The sequence below is a fragment of the Leucopleurus acutus genome (assembly GCF_964270905.1).
Source record: "Leucopleurus acutus genome assembly, chromosome: 13".
NCBI classification, from domain to species: Eukaryota; Metazoa; Chordata; class Mammalia; order Artiodactyla; family Delphinidae; genus Leucopleurus; species Leucopleurus acutus.
Window position 1 is genome coordinate 27,235,098 of NC_139155.1, and position 27,431 is coordinate 27,262,528.

Consider the following 27,431-nt stretch of genomic DNA (forward strand, 5'->3'; position numbering starts at 1 on the left):
AATGCCCAGTGGTACAGCCCTTCTCTCCTGTGAACTAACAGCCAGATTGTTTGTAATTTCCCGTGCTATTTAAAACAGGGTTCTCATGTATCAGCCATCTTCTGTAAGGGTGTCCAGTGTGACTTCGGTTGATCCTGCTGCTATTCCGCCTTCATTAACAGACTACTCAGTACCATTCCACCACACGCCAATATCAAGCATGTCATCAGATTTGCCAGGTATGTGAAGAGGTGTTTTGTTTTTTTATCAAGTTTTACCATTTCTTTTTATCTTAATCTGTGGAGCAAATATAATTTAAATATCTTAAATAGAAATGCTAAGGAAATTGCTAAGGAAAGGCTTCCTGTAAAGGTAGTATCTGTTTTAAATATATCACATTCAGTTCCTATCATTTTAACTATAGAGCAATCTGTAGATTTTGATGAGAGGAAATATAGTAGGAAAATTTTACAGAATTTATTCTTCCTCATAGAGAATTTATACTGGGAGACTCTTTCTTCGTTTATCATGGAAGCTTCACAGGTTAGGGAGACTGTTTTCTCATACTTTTTTTAGTAGCCCATCACTTCTTGGTATCCCATCACAACTTCAGAATATACTGGTGTACTGTGAGGTCAGTGTTGCCTACCAGCTTTACCCTGTAAAAATAGGATCTACCTGCTGTTTCCCTAGAGCTCTGCCTAATATTGAGGGATATCTTTTATATGTATGTTAACTCAACAGTTAAAAGCTTCAAGGCTGCTTGAATAACCTTAGTACCAAGACATATGCAACCAAGGCCCTACTATAAAATTAAAGCTTTTTCCTCCCTCCCTCTTTTTCTCTCCCTACATAGCCATTGTTTTTGCAGACATTTTTTGGTCGATCAAATTTGAGCAAGTTAGTACCAGTGACTCTTAAATTCATGACTTCCCTTCTCTTTGAAGGGCCCTTTTAGTGGAATACAGTCACCTCCTCCTGTTAATTTTCTGGATTTAGGAAATTAATTTTGACCTATGATTTATTCTTCTTGCCCCTCTTAGTAAGGTCTTTATTTTTAAGCACAATGTATATTCTGTTGGGCAAAGTTTGTGTTGTTGAAAAAGTTGATAGTTGTGTACTCTGCCCCAGTGTAATTTTGTCACTTGAAATTTGTTCAGCATTTATTCAGTTTGAATAAAATTTAATGGAAAAGAGTAGACTAAAAATAGTATCCATCAAAAAAAATGTTAGGTACCTTTTGCTTCTTAAATGTGTTTACTCCACATGTACTTTGGGAATTGGTATTTTAAAAAATTGTTTGTAAACCCAGCTAGCACCAGTTATAGAGTATTTGTTGATACAAAGCTTGATGCTGAGTTACAGGTGAGGTTTCATGGTCCTAAGAAAGATGGAAAGTCAGAGAGTCTTAATTCCTTACTGCCATGTTTTGCTTTAACTGTGGCTAGTTTCAAATGAAGTTGAAGAGTGTCCACATGTCATCTTACAAACAAGCATTCCAGAAGGATTTGTTTCCTAAAGATCTTGAATTAAAAATCCTGAAAAAAGATAATGAACGTTCTCTGTTTTTACTAAGTGACTCTGGCCATTTAGCGATAGAATAGGTACAATGTACAAATCACTTGCCCTGTTAGTTTTTGAGTTATGTGAGTTTGGATGAATTTTTAATTTCAGGGAATTTATATTATTTCAAAATTTGGGCATAAAGTCAGCCTATTTACTTTATAAAATGTACAGATTTGAGAAAAACAGTAAAATATGTTAACTGTGTATTTCATAAAATGCATTTCAAGCAGACATTAAGGAACTAAGACTAATATCCAGGGCTGATATTTAGCCAATATAAGCCAGTATAGTGATACTAATTATTAAAATGTTGAAAGGCTTTCTTATCAGTTGATAAACAGAATAGAATAGGAACTGTTGTACTTTAGAAGAGTTACCAGTTTACCGTCATCTATGAATTATGTAGCAGTTACTACATCTAAGTAGTTTAGTTTTTACTTTGGTTTTACTGTTAATATGCTCTTTTGTAATTAGTAATTACTTTGGGGATTTTTTGTGCATAATTTTTATGTAATTAGTCATACTGTACAGAGTTTTGATATTTATAAGTTTAATAATTTATAATAAAATATTAAATAGAACACCAAGAATGGAGAGATGACAGACTTTTAATACATTTCTTAACATTCCTTTTAAACATCATAAACATGAATCTTCTGAATCTGCAGGAGAACAAAGAAGAAATGATATTAATAATGAACTGCAGCTTGGAACATCTTCTGATACTGTGCAACAGTGAATGCAAAATAAAACATAATTTGTATTTATGGAATGGAAAACAGCTTGATTATTTCATGAAAAAATATGACTGCCTTATTATTGCTAGTGCCATATTTGTCAGGTGGGAATAGTGCTCAAAAGTTGTATCATTAAAATTTGAAAGTGCTAAACATTTACATATTTAATCATGTAGGAGTTATGTTTTGTTAAAGTTCATGGCTCAAGTAAGGAGAATGTGTTGTTATTAATAAGATATACAGAGTCAGTTTCACATGAAGAAGCATTTAAAATCTAAAACGACAATTTTATCAGTATTGACAAAAGCATTTAGAATGTACCATCAGAATTTTTAGCACTGCCTGCTTTTTAGTTAAAGATGAGCATTTTCAACTGTGGAATACTTAGGAGGGCCTAAAAATACGTCAGTACAACATATCATTGCAGTTCAAACTTACGGTGAAATAAGAAAACAGCATTTTACTAAACTTAGAAAATAAGGCAATAACATTTGATCACTGTTCATGAAATGTCATCTATTTCATGTAAGGGTTTTAATAGTCTGTACTTACAAAGTAGAATTGCAAGACATTGTTTGTAATCTTTTTTTAATAGGAATAACATCTGAAATACTATATCGAACTTCATTGTTACTGTTTGAGAAAAATGGTTTCAGTGAGAAATATTTACATTAAAAACATTATTGAATTTTGTGTATCCAGCATCTGTGTAATGCTAGGGAGACAATGGGTTTCAACCAAAATTTCAGAAAAGTTTCTAGACATTTTATTATGGCATTGTATAAGTTACCATATTCAGTTATCCCTGGATGAGGTTTCAAAAGATATAGATCAAACAAATCTCTTAAAATGTTTTATCAGTAGACTGTATATCTACTAGCACACATGAAATAATCATCAAAGAGAATTGCAGTACATCTGAAGAGATGGGAATTGAAATAATGAAAATATGGAGACACTTGGCACCTCCTCGATGGGCAGTCTCCAGTGCTAGAACTACAAAAGCAGCTTGAAAATTATATCAAGCCTGTGTATTTATTTAAACTGAAGTTACAAAATGGGAATAAACTTTAGAAAATGAGCATTTTGAGTGATTTGGCTTCAATACACAATATTCCAACAGAAATAGCAATACTTTCTGTAGCTTTATAAAGAAATTTTGATATTCAAATGGACTGAGTTATTCAACAAACATTAAAAGTGATTGAATATTTGAAATTAAATAAGCTTTTAAAAGCAGAAGTTATTATATAAATAATGTTATATACCATTTGAAGCAAAACAAAATGAATACAATTAAACCAATAAAATGATATGCAAATAAACTCTTTTTGTGACGTAGTCCATAATAGAAATGTTGAATGTATAAAACTCTCAGAAGGTGTTATAAGGGCTAGACAAATTGTGAATTACTGTTCAGCTGAAGCAGAGAGAGGATTTACTGGACAGTATCATTAGTGTGAAGAGAAACTTTTTGCTTATTGAGATATGTTACCTCCTTAGTATCAATTTAATGGGGAGCTCCTTGGAAAAGTTTGTTGTGATTCCAGTGTTGGCTCAAACCTTGCTGTATCATATAGCTAGTGATAGGCATATGAAATGAAAAATACCAGCAGTTTTCAAAAATGCTTTAGAAATTAAATGACTTCTTTCAAATGATTGGTGCTACAGCTTGTATTACTTGATAAGTATTTTTATCATACCCTTATTTAGAGATTATCAGGGAATAAATATACTTTAACATTTTGATTTATAAATTTTTCATACTGGTTATTAAGTATTTTAAATATTTCCCACTAATATTCTCTCTTTAGAGTAACAGTCTAGTATTAGAGTACACTCTGTATGATTATTATACTTGAGGTGACATTGAATACCAGCATATAAAAATTCACAGAATGGATAGAAATTGGCCCATCTTAGTAATGTACACCTAATATGTGATTTTTTATTTTTTTTTTAATGTTTTGAAATTTAGTCAAACAGAGGTCTATGGGGACTGACCTTGAAGTTTATTGCTAGATTTTTCAGACCTGAAATATTTTATTATTTATTGTTATAACTTTAATATTTCAAAATGGTATTACTGGGCAACGTTTTACCACAGTTCTATTTCAAAAGCATAACTGGAGAATCCCAAAGCTTTGGTTTAGAAAACTGCATTAGCTTATAACCCAGCAAACCTTGGTAAGATTTAGCTTGTTAGTGAGCAGCAGTTAGCAGGTGCTTGCTTTGTGCAGCACATTGAACTGTGTACTGCTACTCTTCTTGTGGGAACTGGGGAACAGAGCTGTCCATGAAATAGACATTTATCTGCTTAAGAAGTGATATTTTAGATGAAGCTCAGTGTGGTGTATTTCTAAAAAATAAATGTGAAGTACCTTAAGAGTCTTAAGTATGTTTTTTTAATGGTCCGAATCCAGATCGTCATCTTTTCATTTTATTGCTTCTCATTCTGCTAAGTGATAAAGGGGGAAAGTTTGCTTTGACTAGTCCTATTTATCTGAAAAATTTTGGACTGCCCCCTTTAAGTCTCTGGGAGGCGGTTTTTCTAGTTGTTTTGTTAGGAAATATGTTCATTTTTGGGTTTTATCCACATAAATATCCTGATTGTGGTATAGACCTTCCCTATGGCAGAATGGTAAGACCTTAACCCAAATGTTTTATGACTTAAGATAAATAAAAAATGATTTAGGGAAATAATTCTTGTCTCCAACATATGAGACAACTATTAACAGAACATTTTTGTTTTAGGTTTGGATTTTCTTTCCCTTATTCCAGTTGATCCCCAGGTATGTATCCTGAATTTAAGCAACTAATTTGTATTTGATTGTTGGTTGTGTCATACTAACTAAAAATGACCAGTTGCATAAAATCAGGACAGTCAACTCTCAGTTACTTAAATTGATGGAAAGGAAATACTATATAAATATTTCACAATTTTACTTGAAGGGATGAAGTTGCTAGTTCTCAGTTTATTATATTTTGGCCTTTAATACTGGAAGTTTAAATTATATTTTATTTAGTTTAATATAATCAGTTGGCATTTCTTACGAGCATTTGAGTGATTAAAATGAGGGGAAGCAGTGCTCAATGACTGGAAGTTAAAACCTTATAGAGATAAGTTGTAAAACACTTGCTCTATACATAGAAAATAGCTGATGCTGATTAAACAGACTGAATCATTAGCTTGATTCTTCCTTGTTTTTAAAGGCAATCAGATTCAGACTTTGGAGATGCCCTAATCTAAAATTGCTATAAACCAGTCATTCCTGTTTTCTTTGTCAGAGATAAGAAGCTCTAGTATCCCAGTGTCCCAACATGAAGACCTTGCAATGAGTGTGGACTCCACTGATAAGGCTTATAGCAGAGGCAGAGCAGAGGAGGAAAAGGCATGGGAAAAGCTGAAGGGAAGAGCAAAACAGAGAAAGAGACTTTGAGAGAAGTGTTCAGAGTAGGGAGGGATAGAGGACGAGCCATGCACCACTGCTTTGTAGGCTGCTCAGAATCAGCTAACCACAGGTCTTGTATCAGCTTCCTTGTTCAGTACTCTGTATTTGATCACATAAACAGCACTGGAAATTTGGGCCCAAGGTAACAGGCACAGAATGAGGAGTTTCTTCTTCTCACCCTGAGTTGACTTTGTTACAGCAGTAAATTCTATAGCAAAATATCTGTTTTTTAAGGAAATAGATTCTTCAGGCTTAAAGTATTACTGTTTTTAATGTGAATCATCCTTTTTTAAAAAATGATCTTTTAACCTAGAGGATTTTGATTTTATAGGGCTATTTAGCATGCTTGGTGTCAGGCTAACTTGTTGCTAAGCCAAATGAAGGGTGAGGTTGTGCTTTCAGTTTTCCTTGAATCCTCAGATTTGTTCTACTTTACCTCCACATTGCCCCCTTAATCCCTGTTATCCTTATGCAGATGTGTTCAAATTACACATAAAGGCTACAGAGTTAGATTGGCTGCAACCTGAGTATTGTAAGATTTCAAGATGTACAGGCTATTGATAGCAGGACTGTAGTATCTAGCATTCATTATACAAATGAAGAAGGGTACCTTTTTACTCCTAGGTGGTCAAAAACTCCCTCAGAGGTAGTAGAAATAAAATGTTAACTTTCTGGGCTTTTTCCAGATTCTTGGCTCAATTTTAGTGGAAAATTAAAAATTGATTTTAAAGAAGTTTAATACCTGACAATGCAACTCTCTTTAGAGGTTCTTAGAAGCTCTTTAAGAACTCCCCTTGAATGTCTTTGTGCCTGGCATTCGTTTTGTTGATGAACCAAGACAATTGTCCATCCTAAACATTAAGTTACTTTTTTAAAAGGCACCCTGAATTTTAGTTGTTGCCCTTCCACTGACTGGCAGCCTTAAACCTGGGGCCGTTGTTCCCATTTTATGGTCTTTTAGAAGATCATGTAGTCTAAACAACTTCAGTTTTAAATTTCTGTTTTTAATATCTCTGATGATAGGCTGAATAATATATAGAATTGATAATATTGATCGGATATCTTTACTGATCTTCTTTCATACAGTCAATCTAAACACAGACTTAGGACCTCTCTTGTAATGTATACTGGACCTCACTTATCTCACTCAAGTCAGTGCAGTTGTCTCTCACATAAAATATTCTATGGTGATATAAAGCTTTTAGCTCTTGTCTCCCTCTGTTCCTCCAGGTCAATATTAGAGTACTAAACTCAGGTCGGAATTAGTTTGGGAATCAGCAACTAAGATGTTAAAGAAACCAGAAATTTGAACAGTTGGAAGGGGGTGTCAAGCAAGCATCTCAAAGGAAATTAGATTAGATTAGATTTCCTTTAAGATTTATTCCAAAATTTTGTGAGTACCTGAGATAACTCTCTCTCTGAGCATCCCGTGGTAGTTAGCTACCATGTAGTCTCTATGTTAGAATGTATGCTATCTTCTAATTACACAGGTTCTGTTACGTGTATGTACAAGGGAGTCAGATGCTGCCTTCCCGCTGATCAGTCTTAACATTATTCCTTAAGGGTCTGATTAATACTAAATTTTGAGAGAATTATTGAATTTTGCATTAGCATTTTTCTTAACACCATTAAAAATAAGTTTATTAGCCTTTTACAGTGTGTTTTAAATCTGGTATAAATACATTTAGTGAGCAAATTCTTTTTGAGATTAAGTATGAGCCATAATTTTGGGGCCAATATTTAGTATTAAATAACTTTAGTTATTGTTGACATTTTTGTACTACTACATATTTGGTCACAAATTCTGTGAGTTTTGAGACAATCAGGAATATGCTGCACTCACAAAATAATGTAAAATGTTAAAATTCATGCCACCTTCCATACAAAGATGTGAAGTTTTGAGAAGTTTTTAAGTCCCACTGAGATTTAAATATGTGGCTATCACTTGTGCATATCTAACAATTTCTAGTCTCTGTATTTAAAATCAATGTAGCCTCTTCCTCATCGACATCATTGTTTGTTTCAAGCAGTACTGTCCTCCTATGTTTTTGGATAGTCTCACCTCACCCTTAACAGCAAGCAGTACGTCTGTCACCACCACCAGCCCCCATGAAAGCAGTACTCATGTTAGTTCATCCAGCAGCAGGAGTGATACAGGGGTCATAACCAGCAGTGGAAGTAACATTCCTGACATCATCTCATTGGACTAAAGGAGGACTCACTCGATTCTAGGAATCATTCATTAAAACTGTTGTTTCTTGGATCTCTGGTCCGTGGAAGCTATTTTTTTGGTAACGATTACTTTGATATTTATTGAAGTGTCAAATGGATTCTTTTGCCTTCTGAGAGATGAACACAGATGACTGAAGCAAGAACCACATGACATGCAAGGATTTTTCTTATTCATGCTGTACTCTGAGCATCAGATACATTCAGCTGTAACTGCATCTTCTTGAGAGATGGATTTCAATTTCATATGATACTGGTTGGATTCTACAAATCAGTTAAAATTTTTTTTGTTGTAATAAACAGCAATAAAGTTATGTAAATATTCAAGTAAACTTTTTTCTAATTAAAAAAAAGATGTAATCAGTGATTCTGAAATGACAAGTTTTGTTTAATCTGATGTGAAGGAAAAATATATGGAAAGAAGTTACGTTTGCCGAATGAGCCCTTTCCATGGAGATTTGTTCTATTTCGTTGAAGTAATGAAGTCTTGATAAGTGGCCAAAGCTTGGGTTCCACTTTTCTTCCTGCAGTTCCACTTTTCTCCCCGATTCCATCAAAGAAAAATGGCCTTTGTGTTAAGCATTTTCCCCTGGTTGTTGTTTACACTTTGATATTGTGTGCTGATGAATGCAGAGTGAAGTTCTGGGATTTGGCTTTTCTTTATTATTAGTGATTATGTTGAAGAAACCCTATGCAGAGTCTTCCCTGATGTAATGTGTATTATTTTGGTAATCATACATTCTTATTCTAGAGGTTTCTATAAATTGGGGGCTTACCTTCTCAAAAAGAAATTCCCTGTGGCCATCAAATGAAATGTTTTTAGATTAAGGTGTGGGCTGGAATGTTTGTTAGAATTTTGTTCACACTGTCTAGAAATATTGAGAGGTTGGAGGCAGTGGAAGAACAGATTTAGGGGCGGTGGGAATAGCAAAGTTTAATTTCTTCCTAAGAACTTCTTTTGCTCGTTTATTTTACAGGATAATGTACAGATCTGTGTTGAAACTTTTCAGTTTAGTAACACAAAGAAAATATGTTTTAGATCTCATTTTTCTCATAGCAGTGATTTTCAAACTTAAAGAACAAACAGTAGCAAGGGGATGGGGATGGCATCAGATTTCCCTTTCCTTTTTTTAAAAGGAACTCTTTCCTGAAGCCACAAAAGACAAAACAGAATTAGAAATGTTTGAATATAAGAAAGGTTTGAAGAGGAGAGGATGGGCCTGAAACCCACTTTGAAAACCACTCTCTTACTGTGTGTTTGGATTTAAAATCTCTCAGAAAACTGTTTTACCCTTAGAGAAACATTTTTATCCAAATTTTATACTTTCCTTTGCATTCATTTGGCTGCAGAATTTTGAGTTCTGAAGGACTTAATACTTCCCTAATATTTAGCTTTCTCTTCTTAAGCTGTATCTACTTTAAAAATAAACCTGTGTTAAAAATGATTAATCTAACTGATTTCTCAAGCTGAAGTGCCCAGATGAAGAGTCCACCAATTTCAGTTAGGATAGGGAACAATCTGGGTTGCTGCAACTCCAGGGAGCTGACTTGTCACTGCTTGGTTTTTCACACCTTCTCAAGTTTTCATGCCGCACCCCCCGCCCCGCCCCCCCCCCCCCCCCCCCCCCGCCGCCCCTGTGCTCTTTTTGTACTCATTTAATTTCATGTGATTTTCTACATCATCCCTTCTTTGGCTGCATTATCCCCTTAATGTATTATCCCTTTTGGAGAGTTATAAGCATGGAAAACGAACCTGAATCTTCTTGCAGTAGTTGCATCATAGTTGCCAGTTTTACCTTCTTCGTCCACGTTACAGTCCTTTGGTCCAGATACAGAATTTCTTCCTAGTAAAATTTTATGTTGCTGCTCTAAATATGGATGCAAGTTCTGTTAACTCTGTAATCAGATAGAAAAAATAACCTGATTTGTGTGGTATAATTTGTTAATAAAGAAATGCTGTATATTTGTTACCATTTTGTTACCCTTTAGATGCTCAGAGACCCTCCCCTCCCCAGTTTAACCAACAGTTTTATCAGGTAAATGAAAAAAATTAATAGAAATTAGTTTATTTACTTGGTTCTTGTAAATGGTACCTCTGTGCTTTTATAGTTGTGCTTTGTTTCCTTTTCACTGTTTTATGTGAACAGTTTTATTGTTCATTTTTGGTGCTTTACACTGAATTACATAAATTTTTAATTTATCTCATACAGGCGACTAACATTTTTTAAAATATACTTTTAAGTTTATAATCTTAAAATTGAGACTTTTGTGTATGTATATTTGAAGGTGAGTACTTCTCTTTATGCTTTTGGCCCTGTGACAACAACATGCTTATTAAGCCACTGTCCTTTTTTCAGAATGGTCACTAAATATTTTTTTATTGAGGCTCTGATTTTGTAGCAGTTTCTTTTACTAGTCCAGATATCTGCTCAACCAAGTATAATTCAGTCTCAGAGGAGGTCATCTATAGCTGTTACTTAGATGTCAGCCAACCAGTGACTATGTTTAAGGAAAGGAACTGCAGTTATTAGTCTCTTACAAACACTTAGCCAACCTGTATTTTTATCTTTATTCACATAGAAATGTTAAAGGATTTCCTTGCTTTGGTAACTTGTGACAATGTAATGGGTGCTCAATGTAGCTTCACACCTAAGGTCTGCTTACATTCACTGACTTTCTGACCCTTAGGTGAGCCGCTTTAGGATTCTGTTTCCATTTCTGCCCAGAAGGTATAAATTCTTTGCATCTGTCATGGAATAATTATAAAGGCCAAACAAAACAGTAGAATCAGGAAAGCTAGAATGAAAATCATGATTTGGGGAAAGAGTGTGAGTATAAATAAGGAGATCCATAACTCTTGGTATAACACAAGTTTCCCTAGGGTAGACACTTAAAGAATTTGAAGAAAGGTAAGATGTTGGATTTTAGATGAATGATATTCAACAGAGACTATTCTGACTTTGGATTCTGACCTTTGAACCATTCTGCCTTCAGACGAGTCTTGGACATCCGTCATTTAGTAACTGAGTTGTCTGCTTTTCTTCTGCCAAGAAAGTATTTATTGTTACATTTTGTCTTTTTAAGTAAAGTTGAATTTTATAAAGCATTAGTTCTCAGCTTTGTCTTTCATTTCTCTCTAGCCCCCAATGGGTGTAAAAAAAAAAAAAAGGCTCTCCCCCACCCCCAAGTAAATGCTTTTATTTTCCTAATCTTTTTCATCTTGGAAAATGTAGAGCAGTATGCCATTTAAACTTGGGTCTGACATTGTATTTTGTGACCGTGGATCTGTGTCTTGTGGGAGCATGGAATTGTCATTTAGGTTGGTGATTGATGTCTGAACCTGATTCACCATCTTTTCTGCTGCAGTTCTACACGAATATGGTGAAACTTGTGGAAAGAATTTAATACTTCCTCTGCTTTTTTAAGAATGACTGGTTTGTAAGCCCCTGCTTTTTTGTTGTTAAGAACCACGCTCCAATTCCTAGGAGAAACAGATTGGGCTAAATATAAATGCCCATTCTTTAATGCTTGCCTGACTCAATAATGGTTTTTTTCTGTTTATGTTTAGTAATACATGCTTATTGCGGGAAATCTAGACAATACAGAAAAGGGGGAAAGGGCACTTTACTGTTTTTGCATATTTCTTGCCAGTCTTTTAGCTGCTTGTCTGCGATTTTACATAGTTTCATTCATTCTCGGTATAATTTGTGCCTTGATTTTTTTCTCAATCTACAGGCATTATTCCATGTCATTAAAAACTATTCTGTATGGATGTGCCATGCTTCCTGTTACCTTTCCCTGTTGGACATTTTAGGTTGCATCTCATGATGCAGTGTTACAGTTCATGTCTTTGTGCATAAATGATTTCCTTAGAATAAATTCCTAGAGGTGAATTTCTGAGTCAAGGATGTAAATACTTCGTAGTTTTTGATTCCTGTCATTTTTTCCAAGTGGTTTTACTAAGTTATACTGTAACCATTTGGTATGAGAAGAACTGTCTAACCATAGTTTCCAAGAATATGTGCTATTTAGCTCTATGCAGACATCTGCATTAAGACCCTCCACCTTCTGACCTTGGTGAGCTGGGGAAGCTGATTTGGAGATAATGGGCAGAGACTTTCCTGGAATGTCTCAGTTTCAAATATATGTATCTGATATGTTCCAGAAACACCTACATAAGGATATCCAAATGATTTTTTACATAGTTTTACTTGCACTATGAAGTAGCCCATTGTTACACTACATTTTCTGTTTTTAGTTAGAAAATCTTGCCTTTTCTTAAATCTTTTGTGCCTGGGGCCAGCCCTTGGTAGCCAGCTCTCTTTTTTTTCCTCTTCCTGTAGGCTCCATTTTGGCCTTTCTGAGCTCCCCAAACCAGTAGGATCTTCTGAGCCAGAGGCAGTCCAAACCAAACTGGAAGAGTGGTAAGGCTGAAACAACAAAAGCAGAGCTAAGCTTTGCTTTTTCACTTTGTCTTTTTGTGTTTTCAGTCCCATATTGGTGTTCTCAGGGCCGCTCTGGGGAAAGAAAAGCAGATTGCTATCTTCGGATGCTCAAGGTATTATTTTCTTGATTGGCATACCACATTTCCCAGGCTGCTTTTTCTTTTTGAATGGATTTGAAGGCTGCTTTTGTGTTCTCAAAGCTCAACTCTTTTTATGTGAAGAAGAGTGTTGTTGTGTTGTAAAATATCCCTCTTATTTTGGCCTTCATCAAACTATTCAACAAATATTCAACGTGTTTTATAAGTGTATGTGGGGTAGAGTAGTATAAAAGATCTGGTCCCATACTTCAAAAGGGTTATAATCAAGTTTTCAAAGCTCAGGAATTCTTACCTACTAACAGACATGCTAAGAACCTTACAAAAATGTCACATTCCTTACCATGGTCCTTCAAAGGAAAGTAGTATTGTCTCTGTTTTGCAAAGGAAGAAACATAAATTTCGCAGTGGACTTGGCATCCTGAAACAGACGTACCTCCAAAGCCTTCTGACTAAACTGAAGTGGCACTAATTAGGTAGGCTATTTGGGAGACGGATATCTAGACATAAAATTATGAGAACTGATTTCAGGTGATGGCCACAGGAATAAGGAAGGAGGGGGTGCTGGAGCCATTTCAAAGGAAGACTCAAGATTCAGTGTCTGAGTGGTTATAGGAGTAAGGGCTGAGTCCATTTCTCAAGCCTGGGTAACCAGGATAATGGTGATATTACGAGACAGGAGGCAGTTAGACTGGACGTTAGTCATTTAGGGGAGACAGTGGTGAGTTTGATGGGAAGGGTGAGATTTCAGAAAGGGAGTGTCCAAGAAGCTTCTCTGTTCTGCAGTCGTAAGTGCAAACTTCCCTTGTCTCCCTTCTATATGTACTCTAGTCACTCCCAATCGCCTACCCTCCCTCTCTCCTCCCTAATCCATGCTTGGCTGCATGTCGTTCTTTTGCTTTTTCTCTTGACTGCCTTGCCATAACCAGTTCGGCTGTTACCTGAAGGCCTGCCGTAGCCTGGAGCTCTCACCAGTGTGGGCTGTGTCCACACTCCATGTATCTCAGGAGATGGTGGTTGCTGCCCTTCCTCTCTATTGTAATGTCTAAATAATTTCTCCCAAAGCTTCTGACAAAAATCTGCCCCTTTTGCAGCCTATGCCAAGAAGTTATACTATCAGTTACCTCTACTCTTGCCACTGATCACTCCTTTGATTTCCTGAAGGCCTCACTTCCTAACTCACAGCACGCTTTGCCATCTCCGATTATTTCGTATTCTCAGTATCTTCAGTGTTCTGGTGGATGATCCAACGCCCTGGCCAGTGAGATTTTTGGTTACCTCACCTTCAACATTTTCTTCCATTGAAACTCCCTACCACTGTTTAACCCTTTGTTTTCTTTGTACTTCTTGTCCAACTTAGACTCCTTCATTATCACAGCCTTCCACATGTCCTCAGACCCAGTAGAATATACAGATAAGTGAATAGGGAGATTACAGTGCAGTGGTAAAAGGTACAGGGTGCTATAGGAGCACACAGATAAAGAGAGAACTAAGAATGTTCAGGATAGCTAGAAATTTGCTAAGTAATATTAAGAGAAGTATGTAAGATATGAAAAGTCTTGTAAAATAGCAAGAAGTCATTGAGTTTTCATGATCATTCACAGTAATGAGCGTTTCTTGAGTTCGATATGATTATCTCCATTCTACAAATGTGGAAACAGATTCTGAGAGGGTAAGTGACTTGCCTAAGGTCATGTAGATCGTAAGCGGGGAGCCAGGCTTCATACCCAGTTTTTAACTACCTTCTCAGAGAGGCCTTCCTTGACCATTCTACCTAAAAAGGAGGTGTTTCCTAACTATTCTAATCTTACCACTGTTTATATCCTATATGGCAGATAGCACAACCTGTGTTTATTTTATGTATTAGTTTACTGTGTATTGTCTGTTTCCCCTGCTACTAGATTGTAAGCTCCATGAGGGCAGGGGTGATATCTTATTTCACTTGCATCCCAGAGCCTAACATGGTGTGGCGCATAGTAGGTGCTCAATAAATATTTGTGAATGAAGAAATGGTGGATCGTCCTTTGTATTTGACTTACGCTGACTGTGGAAATCACTTGATACCTGAGCAGCAGGCATTCACAAGGGAGGGAAACGAGGAGGCAGATGAATGAAAGATGCTGGGGATTTCAGAGGAAGTCAGCAAACTGACCTAATAGACTCTGAAATCTCAGGGGCAAGGGCCTGGAATGGGGGATTGGTAGGGCAATGCACAGTGGGGACAATAATGTGCGAGTAGGTGTTTTATTAAACCTGAAGGCCTAAGTGACCCCTTGTAGACTCAGCCTACTGTATATGTAAGGCTGGAGAAATTCTGCATGTAACCTCTGTATTTTGTACTAAGGACCAAGTCATCTGGGTCAGCTCTACTGCTCTGAGTTATGCAATACAACTGTAGGTGTAAACATTCTAATTTATCATCTTTAGTCTCTCAAGGCTAACAACTTCACCTAAGTCATTGGACTCTACTTTGTAACTGGAACAAGAATCAGTTCATTTGATGTCTCTGAAGTCATGCCCACATGACATTGGACCAGCTACAGGCTTGTCCTATAACATGGGTAGTACTGAAACCATGGTAGTGTAAGAGCTCATCCAAAGAAGTTGATGAGTGAGGAAAGAAGAGAACTAGACAAGGAACCCAGGAAGGGGATTGAGAAGGAGTAGCTGAGCTACCACAGAGGCCAAAAGAATGTATTTCAGGGTGTTTAGTGAAGCTAAAAGCTCTCATACGGGCTTCCCTGGTGGCGCAGTGGTTGAGAGTCCACCTACCGATGCAGGGGACAGGGGTTTGCGCCCCGGTCCGGGAAGATCCCACATGCCACAGAGCGGCTGGGCCCGTGAGCCATGGCCGCTGAGCCTGCGTGTCCGGAGCCTGTGCTCCGCAACGGGAGAGGCCACAGCAGTGAGAGGCCCGCGTACCGCAAAAAAAAAAAAAAAAAAAAAAACTCTCATACAATATAAAAACTACCTATTTAGAAAAAAATTTTAATTTCAGAAACACCATATTTGATTGAATCTAAGGCATCTTTATATATACAAAGAAAAATCTAAACTGTGGCCCATTGCTTTCAGTCATATTGATCGTAAGAGGTAGTTATTAAAATGTGGGGGAGGATGAATATGCATATTAGAATTTAGGAATTATGGTAATCTATATCTTCCTTTTGCAGTGCATTGGTGAGGGTAAATCTATGTTGCAGTGGGATGAGGACTGCAGAGTAATGAAGTGAGCAAGTGCAGATAACTCAAAAATTGGCTGTGACGAAGGGTGAGGCTGTAGCAATAGAATTACGTGTGGTTGAGGGATTTTTTTTTGAAGGCAGGAGAAACTTGCATCTCATTTAAATGCTAATTAGGATAGTGGGGTAGAATCAGGAGAGGGGGGGAGGTGAAAATGCAGTGGTGCAGGAGGAGTTGGCCAAGATCATTGGTACACCTAGGTTCCTGAGGAGGGAAGCTGGCATCCATATCACAGGCAGATGAAGGAATGGGCATGGACATGGGCATGTGTGTCATTTGGGTAGCAGAGGGTTTAAAGTTTTCACCTAATGGTTTTGCTCTCACATCTTTGAGAACCAAGTGATGTGGCAAGTTCCAGAAGTGGGGGGGGGGGGGGTGCTGAGAATGGAGATAGGTACAAAGACAGCAGAAATGGTTTGAAATGGTGGTTCTAGAGAATGGGAAAAAATGGACTAGAAAAGAACAGCAGTGAGTTGGACACCATGGACTTACAGTGGCATTCGTCTGGAGGACTATTCTTCAACACTGCTCATTGGTAAAGCCTACTCAGAGTTGAGTTTTTGTCAAGTGGGTGCAACAGAAGAAAGAAAGAATATTTTGAGCATGCTGGCAAGTAGCTGACATGATGGAATCTTAGTTGCCATCACACTCCTGCAATGATTCTTGCTGATGTCAAAATGTGCACATAATTGCCAAGTTCCATGAACTTGACTTTTACTAACTTCAACATTTGCATTTGACCCAGTCCCTTCCATTCCTTGATTTTTGTGACCACACAATTCTTTTTCTGTCTCCTTCAGGAACTCTTTTTCTTATCTCTGCCCTGGAAATGTAAATGTAGATGAAACCTTGCTTGGTTAGCTGCCTTTCCCCAGCCACCTGACCCACACTGTTTGGCACACTCATCTACTCAGCTAGAATGTAAGTTCCATGAGGGCTAGGATTTTGTTTCTTTTGTTAACCATACTATTGCAATTGTCTAGAATAGCTTTTACTTTCAACCTATGTCATTATATTTGAAATGAGTTTCTTGTAGACAGCATATTGTTTTGACTTTTTGGTAGCAACTTGATTGAGGTATAATTCACATGCTGTTTTAGTTTGCTAGGGCTGCTGTAAATTCCACAAACTGGGAATGACTTAAACTTAACAGAAATGTATTTTATCGCCATCTGGAGGCTACCAAGTCTGAAATCAAGGTTCAGCAGTGTTGGCTTCTTGTACAGGCTTTGAGGGAAGTCTGTTCAAGGCTTCTCATTTTGGCTTGTAGATGAACATCTTCACCCTCCATACATGGCTGTCTCTGTGTTCAAATTTCCCCTTTATAATAAGGATACTAGTCATATTGGATTAGGGCCCACCTTGATGACCTCATTTTAACTTGATCACCTCTAAAGACCCTTTCTCCAAATAGGGCCACATTCTGAGCTACTAGGGGTTAGGACTCCAACATATTTTTTTTGGTATGGTACACAATTCAACCCATAACACATGCAGTTCTCTTGTTCAAAGTGTACAATTCACTGGTTTCTAGTATATTCACAGAATTGTGCAACTATCACCATAATCAATTTTAGAACGTCATCCTTATGCCCCACAAGAAACTCCTACCCATTAGCAATCACATACCCCTAATTTCCCCATCCTCACACCCTTCAGCACTAGGCAACCACTAATCTACTTTCTGTATATGTAGTTGCCTATTCTGGATATTTAAGATAAGCTGAATCATATAATATGTGGCCTTTTGTGACGAGCTCATTTCAGTTAGCCTAATGTTTTCAGGGTTCATCCACATAGCATATATCAGTACTTCATTCCTTTTTCTGACCAAGTAATATTCCATTGTATGGATGTACCACACTCTATCCAGCTGATAGACATTTGGGTCATTTCAACATTTTGGCTCTTACGAATAAGACTGCTATGAACATTTGTGTACAAGTATATGTATGGACATATGCTTTCCTTTCTCTTGGGTTTTTTTATTGTATTTTTCAATCCTAAAATTTCTGTTTGGTTCTTCTTTTTCTTCGCTGAGACTTATTTTTCCAATTGTTTCGGAATGTTTGTGATTGCTTATTGAAGCATTTTTATGATAGCTGCTTTAAAATCCTTTTCAGATCTGATTTTAACATCAATGTCATCTCAATGGAATCTGTTGATTTTTAATTGAATCTTGGACATTTGGGGTGTTATGAGACGAATTTATTTAAGTCTTCTGTTTTATCAGGCTTTTTCTGGCTTTGCACTGGTGAGACAAGGGGAGTGTCTCAATACTTCTAGATGTAGGTGTAAGTCCAGATTCCCTCCTCGGCCTCCACTGACACCCCAGGGGGTAGGAGAACCTCCTTACTGCTGGGCAGAGATAGGAGTACTGGCTCCTCGCTAAGCAGGAGCCCTCCTGGTTAGGAAGGATAGGTTTGCCTTGTTACTGTTCCCCACATGGCCTTCACTGACACCAAGGGGAGATGGTTGGGCTCCTTACTGCCAGGCAGTGGTCAGAGTCCTGACTCTCCACTAGGCCTCCTCTAATACTAACACAGCACAAAGGTGGAGCAGGTGGGGTTGGAAGTCCAGGTACCCCACATATTCTCCACTGACAGTGGGGTTAGGATGAGGCTTGATAACACCTGGCAGGTATGACAATCTCACTCAGCCTTCTCTGACCTCACCCCCCGCAACCAGAGGGGAAGGGTACCTTGTTACTTCTGGGCGAGAAAAGAAGTCTAGGCTTTTCACTCGGCCTTTGCTGATGGGTAGGAATGGGGCTTGAAATTTTTCCTGTGGTGTTGACTGGAATGATTAATGCCTAAAATATTATCGAAAACACAAAACCCTAAGGTATCAAGGTGTTTTGTTTTCTCAATTAAAAGGCCATATAACAAGTGTTGGCTAATAGAAATTTCTAAGGAAAGAGTTCTGCAAATTGCTAGAAGTGTTTTTAAGAAGCTATCGGGTAAAGAATTAACAGTAGTTAATCTCGAATAAGCTGTGTATTCAGTTAGTCTGTTGTTCATATGGTATTTCATTGTTTTTTGCAAAGTTCTTTAAATTTCAATGAACCCCTTGTTGGTCACAGATTCTGAGTAGTTAACCTGCCTGTGGTTTTGTCATCCCCTTCTTGCTGGCAGCCATGGCAGAAGGTGAATGATATCAGAGAAGGATTTCCTGGGTGGGGAGAGCAGGAGAGAACAGCTTTTCTGAATACAAAAGTAATACACATTCATTGTAAATGAGTGATTATTGATGTAGGTGGGCTAATATATACCATATTTTTTTCCTGTTTTCTATTTGTTGCCCATGTTCTTTGTTTTTCTTTCCTCTCCTCTTTTTCTGCCTTCTCTAGTTTTAATTGAGCATTTTATATTATTCCATTTTTTTCTTGTCAGCATATCAATTTATTTTTACAATTTTTCTTTCTTTCTTTCTTTTTTTTTTTTTTTTTAGTGTTTGCCCTTGAGTTGGCAATATACATTTACAACTAATCCATGTTCTCCTTCAAATAACACTGTACGGGTAATGTAAATATCTTACAACAGAGTATTCCCAACTCCTCCCTCCATCTCTTATGATATTGCTGTCATTCAATTAATTTATCTATAGCTATAATCACTGAATGTTTTGTTGTTGTTATTATTTTAACAAACTGTTAAAATAAGAATAAGGAAAATAAAAGATTTAATTTTACCTTCATTTACTCCTTTGATGTTCTTCCTTTCTTCATGTAGATCTGAGTTCCCGACCTATATTCCTGAAAATTTTCTTTTAACATTTTTTGCTATGTAGGTGTACTGTCAGCTAATTCCCTTTGTTTTTGTTTGTCTGGAAAAATTTTTATTTCTCCTTCATTTTTGAAGGATAATTTTGCTAGATACTGAATTCTAGGTTGGTGGATTTTTTTCCCTAACACTTTAAATAATTCACTACACTCTCTTATTGCTTACATGGTTTCTGAAAAGAAACCCAATGTAATTCTTATCCTGACTCCTCTATAGGAGGATTTCTTTTTCCTTTGGTTTCTTTCAAGAATTTCTCTTCATCTTTTACTTTCTGCAGTTTGAATATGATATGCCTAGGTGTACATTTTTTTTTTATTATTTATCTTACTTGTTCTCAGAGATTTCTGAATCTGTTGTTTGGTGTCTGCCATTAATTTTAGGAAATTCTCTGTGATTACTATTTCAGATATATCTTTTCCGGATGTATGCCCAGGAGTGGGATTGCTGGATCATATGATGACTCTGTTTTTAGTGTTTTAAGGAAACTCCATACTGTTTTCCATAATGGCTGCACTAATTTACATCCCTACCAACAGTATGGGAGTGTTCCCTTTTCTTTACCCTCTGGTATTCCCATTATGTGTATGTCATAACTTTTGTAACTGTCCCACAGTTCTTGAATGTTTTATCCTTTTTTTTTTTTCTTTTTCTCTTTGTACTTCAGTTTTGGAGGTTTTTATTGACATTTCTTCCTTCAAGTTTACTGATTCTTTCCTCAGCCATATCCAGTCTATTGATGAGTCTATCACAAAGGCATAGTTCATTTCTGTGATAGTGTTTTTTATTTCTAGCATTTCTTTTTGATTCTTTCTTAGAGTTTCCATCTTTGTTCTTATATTACCTATCTGTTCCTTCATGTTGTCCACTTTTTTCATTAGACCCTCTACCGTATTAAGCATAGTTGTTTTAAATCCCAGTCTGACAATTTCAACATCTCTTCCATATGTAGGTCTGGTTCTGATGCTTGTTCTATCTCTTCAAATTGTGTGGGGGTTTTTTTGTAAATTTTTAATTGAAGTATAGTTGATTTACAATATTGTGTTACTTTCAGGTGTATAGCAAAGTAATCCGGTTACACATATATATATATTTGTTATTTTAAAAATTCTTTTCCATTATAGTTTGTTACAAGATATTTAATATAGTTCCCTGTGCTATACAGTAAATCCGTGTTGTTTATCTATTTTATATATGGCAGTGTGCATCTGTTAATCCCATACTCCCAATTTATCCCTACCCCCACCTTCCCCTTTGGTAACCATAAGTTTGTTTTCTTTGTCTGTGAGTCTGCTTCTGTTTCATAAATAAGTTCATCTGTACTATTTTTTTTAGATTCCACATATAAGTGATGTCATATAGTATTTGTCTTTGTCTGAATTACTTCACTTATTATGGTAATCTCTGTGTCCATCCATGTTGCTGCAAGTGGCATTATTTCATTCTTTTTTATGGTTGAGTAATAATCCTTTATCCATTCATCTGTTGATGGACACTTAGGTTGCTTCCATGTCTTGGCTATTGTAAATAGTGCTGCTGTGAACATTGGGGTGCACATATCTTTTCAAATTAGATCTTTTGTCTTTTCTGGATATATGCCCAGGAGTGGGATTGCTGAATCGTATGATAACTCTATTTTTAGTTTTTTAAGGAAACTCCATACTGTTTTCCGTAATGGCTGCACTAATTTACATTCCCACCAACAGTGTGGGAGTGTTCCCTTTTCTCCACACCCTCTCCAACATTTATTATTTGTAGACTTTTTGATGATGGCCATTCTGACCAGAGTGAGGTGATACCTCAATGTAGTTTCGATTTTCCTTTCTCTAATAATTAGCAGTGTTGAGCATTTTTTCATGTGTCTGTTGGCCATCTGTATGTCTTCTTTGAAGAAATGTCTGTTTAGGTCTTCTGCCCATTTATTGCTTGGATTGTTTGTTTTTTTTGTTATTGAGTTGTATGAGCTGTTGTATATTTTGGAAATTAAGCCCTCATTGGTCATATTGTTTGCAAATATTTTCTTCCAGTCCGTAGGTTGTCTTTTCATTTTGTTTATGGTTTCCTTTGCTGTGCAAAATCTTCTAGGTTTGATTAGATCCCATTTGTTTATTTTTGCTTTTATTTATATTGCCTTGGGAGACTGACCTAAGAAAACATTGGTACGATTTATGTCAGGCAATGTTTTTCCTGTGTTCTCTTCTAGGAGTTTTATGGTGTCATGTCTTATATTTAAGTCTTTAAGCTATTTTCAGTTTATTTTTGTGTATGGTGTGAGAGAGTGTTCTAGCTTCATTGATTTACATGCAGCTGCCAGCTTTCCCAACACCACTTGCTGAAGAGACTGTCTTTTCTCCATCATATATCCTTGCCCCCTTTGTTGAAGATTAATTGACTATAGGTGGGTGGGTTTATTTCTGGGCTATCTATTCTGTTCTGCTGATCTATCTGTCTGTTTTTGTGCCAGTACCACGTTGTTTTGATTACTGTAGCTTTGTAGTATTGTCTGAAGTCTGGGAGGGTTATGCCTCCAGTTTTGTTCTTTTTCCTCAGGATTCCTTTGGCAATTCTGGGTCTTTTGTGGTTCTGTGTGAATTTTAGGATTATTCTAGTTCTATGAAAAATGTTATGGGTAATTTGATAGGGATCACATTAACTCTCTGGATTGCTTTGGATATTATAGCCATATTAATAACTATATTAATTCTTCCAATCCAAGAGCATGGGATATCTTTCCATTTCCTTGAATCATCTTTGATTTCTTTTATCATTGTTTTATAGTTCTCAGCTTGTGAGTCTTTCACCTTGTTGGTTAGGTTTATTCCTAGGTTGTTTTTGTTTGTTTTGTTTTTTGATGCAATTTTAAATGGGATTGTTTTTGTTGTCGTTTTGGGTTTTTTTACTTTCTGATATTTTCTTATTAGTGTAAAGAAATGCAAAATATTTCTGTATATTAATTGTATATCCTGCTACCTTGCTAAATTCATTTATCAGTTCTAATAGTTCTTATGTGGAGTCTTTAGGGTTTTCTATATAGAGTATCATGTCATCTGCATATAATGACAACTTTACCTCTTCCCTTCTGATTTGGATACCTTTTATTTATTTTTCTTGTCTAATTGCTGAGGGTAGAACTTCCAATACTATGTTGAATAGAAGTGGTGAGAGTGGGCACCCTTGTCTTGTTACAGAATTTAGCAGGAAGGCTTTCAGCTCTTCACCATTGAGTACTGTGGGTATGCTGGCTGTGGGTTTGTCATAAATAGCTTTTATTATGTTGAGGTATGTTGGGAATTCCCTGGCAGTCCAGTGGTTAGGACTCGGCGCTTTCATTGCTGGGGCTTGGGTTCAGTCCCTGGTCCAAGAACTAAGATCCTGCAAGACACGTGGCCAAAAAAAGAGAGAGAGAGGAGAGAGAGATATGTTCCCTCTCTACCCACTTTGGCAGGAGTTTTTATCATGAATGGATGTTGAATTTTATCAAATGCTTTTCTTGCATCTATTGAGACAATCATGTAGATTTTGTCTTTTCTTTTGTTGTGGTGGTGTCTCACATTGATTTGTATATGTTGAACCATCCTTGTGACCCTGGAATGAATCCAACTTGATCATGGTGTGTGATTGTTTTATGTGTTGTTGGATTCAGTTTGCTAATATTTTGTTGTGGATTTTTGCATCTATATTCATCAAAGATATTGGCCTGTAATTTTCTTTTTTGGTAGTGTCTTTGTCTGGTTTTGTTAGTATTCCCTGCTCTTTGATCTTTTGGAAGAGTTTAAGAAGGATAGGATAAGTTCTTCTTTGTATGTTTGCTAGAATTCACCAGTGAAGCCATCCAGTCTGGATTTTTGTTTGCAGGGAGGTTTTTTTCTTTCTTTTTTAAAAATTTTATTGGAGTATAGTTGATTTACAATGTTCTGTTAGTTTCAGGTGTACAGCAAAGTGATTCGTTTATACATATACATATATTCATTCTTTTTCAGATTCTTTTCTCATATAGGTTATGACAGAATATTGGGTAGAGTTCCCTGTGCTATACAGTAGGTCATTGTTGGTTATCTGTCTTATATATAGTAGTGTGTGTATGTTAATCTCAAGCAACTGATTTATCCCCACCCCCCACTTTTTTTTTAATTTCAGATTCTATTCATATCTAGTGATTGGTCTGCTCAAATTATCTGTTTCTTCCTGATTCAATTTTGGCAGGCTGTACATTTCTAGAAACTTGTCCATTTCTTCTATGTTGTACACTTTGTTGGCATATAACTGTTCATAATATTTTCTTATGGTATTATGTATTTCTGCAATGTCAGTTGTTTCTTATTTTTCATTTCTTATTTTGTTTATTTGGGTCCTCCCTCTTTTCTTCTTGAAGAGTCTGGCCAGAGTTTTGTTGATTTTGTTTAGCCTTTCAAAAAACCAGGCCTTGGTTTTATTGATTTTTTCCTATTTTTTAATCTCTAGTTTATTTTCTCTGATCTTTATTATTTCCTTCCTTCTGCTAACTTTAGGTTTTGTTTGTTTTTTTCTAATTCTTTTAGGTGGTAGGTTAGGTTAGTTGGGATTTTTCTTTTTGAGGAAGGCCTGTATCATTATGAACTTCCCTCTTAGAACTGCTTTTGCTGCATCCCATAGATTTTGTATGGTTGTGTTTTCATTATTGTTTGTCTTGAGGTATATTTTAATTTCCTCTTTGATTTCATCATTGACCCATTGGTTTTTTCAGTAGCATGTTTTTTAGTCTCCAGGTAATCATTTTTTCCTCGTTTCTCTTTCTGTGGTTGAGTGTGCATTGTAATTTTTTTTTTTTTTTTTTTTTGAGGTATGTGGACCTCTCACTGTTGTGGTCTCTCCCGTTGCGGAGCACAGGCTCCGGATGCGCAGGCTCAATGGCCATGGCTCACGGGCCTAGCCACTTCACGGCATGTGGGATCTTCCTGGACTGGGGCACAAACCTGTGTCCCTTGCATCGGCAGGCGGACTCTCAACCACTGCGCCACCAGGGAAGCCCTGCATTGTAATTGTTGAAAGCCAGACATGATCTACTGGGTAGAAGGAACCCAGTACTCATTCCTGTGAAGATTTCTGTTCTTGGGCTTCTACTATTTTTAGGTGGTGATTCTCTGTATCTGCTTGTCCCTCTTCAATTTTGAGGGCAGTGGTTTGCACTGTGATGTTAGTTTTCTGCTGGATCTAAGAAGAATTGTTGGTTTTCAGCTTGCTCAGCTTTTTTCTTATTGTTAGGGTAGAGTGACATCTGAGCTCCTTTCATGCAGGACTGGACTCTTCTCCAGCTTTTGAAGGAGACTGTTGGCCACCTCCTGTGGCCTGTTCTTGCCACTACTCCCACTTTTGCCCTGTGGCATAGAAATCTCTTGAGGAAGAAAGATGGGACAATCATAGGTATCATCTGGTTGATTTTCCCATCTCTCTGGCATTGCTTGCCTTCATTGCCGAATGTCCAGTGTCTTGAGAACTATTATTTTGTATATTTTGTTTTTTTTATTATTTCAGGTAGAGGAGTAAATATGATTGCTGTTATTCCATCTTGGCCTGAGGCCAAAGCAACAGGTTTTATTTTTAATAATAATATTTAATGCCAGTGTTCCTCCCAAACACTCTCTACTTACAGCTTTATTTTTTGAACATGTCTAATACTTTAAGTGAATAAGGCGAGAATTAAAGGAAGCACCCCTTTCTCTGTGGAGCTGTGTCTAAACCAAATTTGGCAACATTTATCTTTGGTTTTCCAAGCTTCCCTGTTCTAAACTCTTTTCCTCACTGATTTTACCTCTTTTTGTCCAGGATTTAAGAGCCCATAAGGCTTTTCTCCCATATGCTCTTACCTCCAAGTCAGTCTTTTTCTTTTATGTCATCAGATGATAGCTCAACTTAGAGCATCCCCACTCATGTCTTAAGTTAAAGAAATAAAACTCTAGCAGTATGATTAGGTCCTGGAAAGCATTTTACTTTAGTGGGGGAAGAAGTGCCAGTAATAGCATTCTAACTTAAAAATGCTATAGAGTTGTATTTTCCACATCATAATTTCATCTGAATCTTGTAGTCTCATTGTATTGTAGGTTGGACAGGTGATGTCTGATGACCTTTGCATCACTAAAGCAATGTGAGTTACCTCTGAGCAGCACAGTAGTCCAGGAAGTAGAAAGGAAAGTGAGCTATAAGAAACCCTGAATTGTATTTTACAGTTGACTATTGAACAACACAGGTTTGAGCTGCACAGGCCCACTTATATGTGGAATTTTTTTTTTTTTTAACTAAATACATACTACAGTACTACATGATGGTTGAATCTTTGGATGTAGAACCTAGGATACGGAGGGCCAACTGTAAAGTTACACATGGATTTTTGACTGGGCAGAGCGTCAGTGCCCCTAACCCTGACATTGTTCAAGGGTCAACTGTATTAGCTAATTTTGTTCCTATTTTCAGCTTGTACACTCTTCCCCATTTCCTTCCCTGCAGCTGCCTTTAAGGCAGACTCAAGGAAAGCCTCTTTCAAGTTGCTTTACCATTATCCCCATCCTGCCATTTTTGTCCTTCAGGTCCATCTCAAAATTCACTTGCCTCTAGCAAAAAGTAGACATAACTAATGAGGAGTGAAGCACTCCCTGTACATGGTAGAAGATAATCCTGAGTAGCTGGGAGAAGAGAGGAAACTGTTTTGTTAATGTATACCTTTCTGTATCTTTTGAATTTTGAACTGTATGAATATATTACTTATTTTAAAAGACTAAGTGAAAAGAGGACTTTGGGTTTTTTTTTAAAAAAAATGCGGAATATGAGCCAATACTGGTTTCTTGATGGTTTACATAATGATTTGGAGAAACCACATATTTTCAGAGCTGATTAGCTGTCTCTTCATTGCATTCATGTGTTGGGGATACAGAAGCCCAGCTTTTAATTCTTGAGGAAAACCTTGTTCTATCTCAGCAGGTTATGACACGTGTTTTCCTGCTTCTTTGTGTGCCTAGTAATCTTTGTTTAGATGCCAGACATTGTAAATTTTACCTTGTCAGGTGCTGAATGTATTTGTGTTCCTATGAGTAAATTGAGCATTGTTCTGAGATGCAGTTATGTTACTTGGAAACATTTGATTCTTTCACGTCTTGCTTTTATGATTTCTTAGGAGCTTCCAGAACAGTGATTTCATGGCCACATGGGGAGTCATGCTGCTATGTGTCTTCCCTAACTTGGACTGTTGTAAGTGTAGGAAGCATCTTGTGGCTTTCATCCCTGTCTCCCTATAGTTATTTCTCACAGCAACAAGTTTGTCCTCTTAAAACACAAATCAGATCGTGTAACTGCTTTGCTCAAAACCCTTAATGTTTCCCTGGCTCACTCAAGGTAAACCTAATGTTTTTACCATGACCTACACGGCCCTACATCAGTGGTTCTAAAACTTTAAAGTGTGATCGTAGTAAAAAATATATTTTACATTATGTCACAATATACACACTATATATTTTTTTTAAATAAAAGGTTCAGGAATCAGTATTTGTCCTTATGTATCTAAAAAGCATATATGACTTCATTAACATTTAAATATGGCATGATTAATTATCTGGTAATTTCATTCAGTATATTTTCAGTTCTCGAAGTTCATTTGGGGTCTATATTTAGTATCTTCCAAGTTGCTAATTGATTCTTTGAACATATGGAATAAAGTTATAACAACTATTTTACTGTCCTTATCAGCAAATTCTAACATCTAGGTCCATTCTGTTTTGGTTTTGGTTGACTGATATATCTCCCCATTGTGGATCGTGTTTTCCTGCTTCTTTGTGTGCCTAGTAATCTTTGTTTAGATGCCACACATTGTAAATTTTACCTTGTCAGGTGCTGAATATTTTTGTGTTCCTATGAGTAAATTGAGCATTGTTCTGAGATG

At 36.7% G+C, this 27,431-nt stretch overlaps 1 protein-coding gene across 5 annotated transcripts in view; it reads left to right on the forward strand.

Moving 5' to 3' along the window:
• PIAS2 (protein inhibitor of activated STAT 2) overlaps nt 1-13,230 on the forward strand; it is a 94,943-nt gene extending 81,713 nt beyond the window's left edge. For 2 of the 5 annotated variants that reach the window (XM_082852695.1, XM_082852697.1), the window contains exons 12-14: nt 79-218; nt 5,037-5,074; nt 7,762-9,593. In XM_082852695.1, the coding sequence (XP_082708821.1) occupies nt 79-218; nt 5,037-5,074; nt 7,762-7,944 (361 nt within the window). In that variant the 3' untranslated portion in view covers nt 7,945-9,593. Of the gene's footprint in view, nt 1-78; nt 219-2,213; nt 9,594-12,453 lie in introns of those variants that run through there. The other 3 variants (XM_082852698.1, XM_082852696.1, XM_082852699.1) reach the window with 3 other exon arrangements.
• The last annotated feature ends 14,201 nt before the right edge of the window (nt 13,231-27,431 follow it).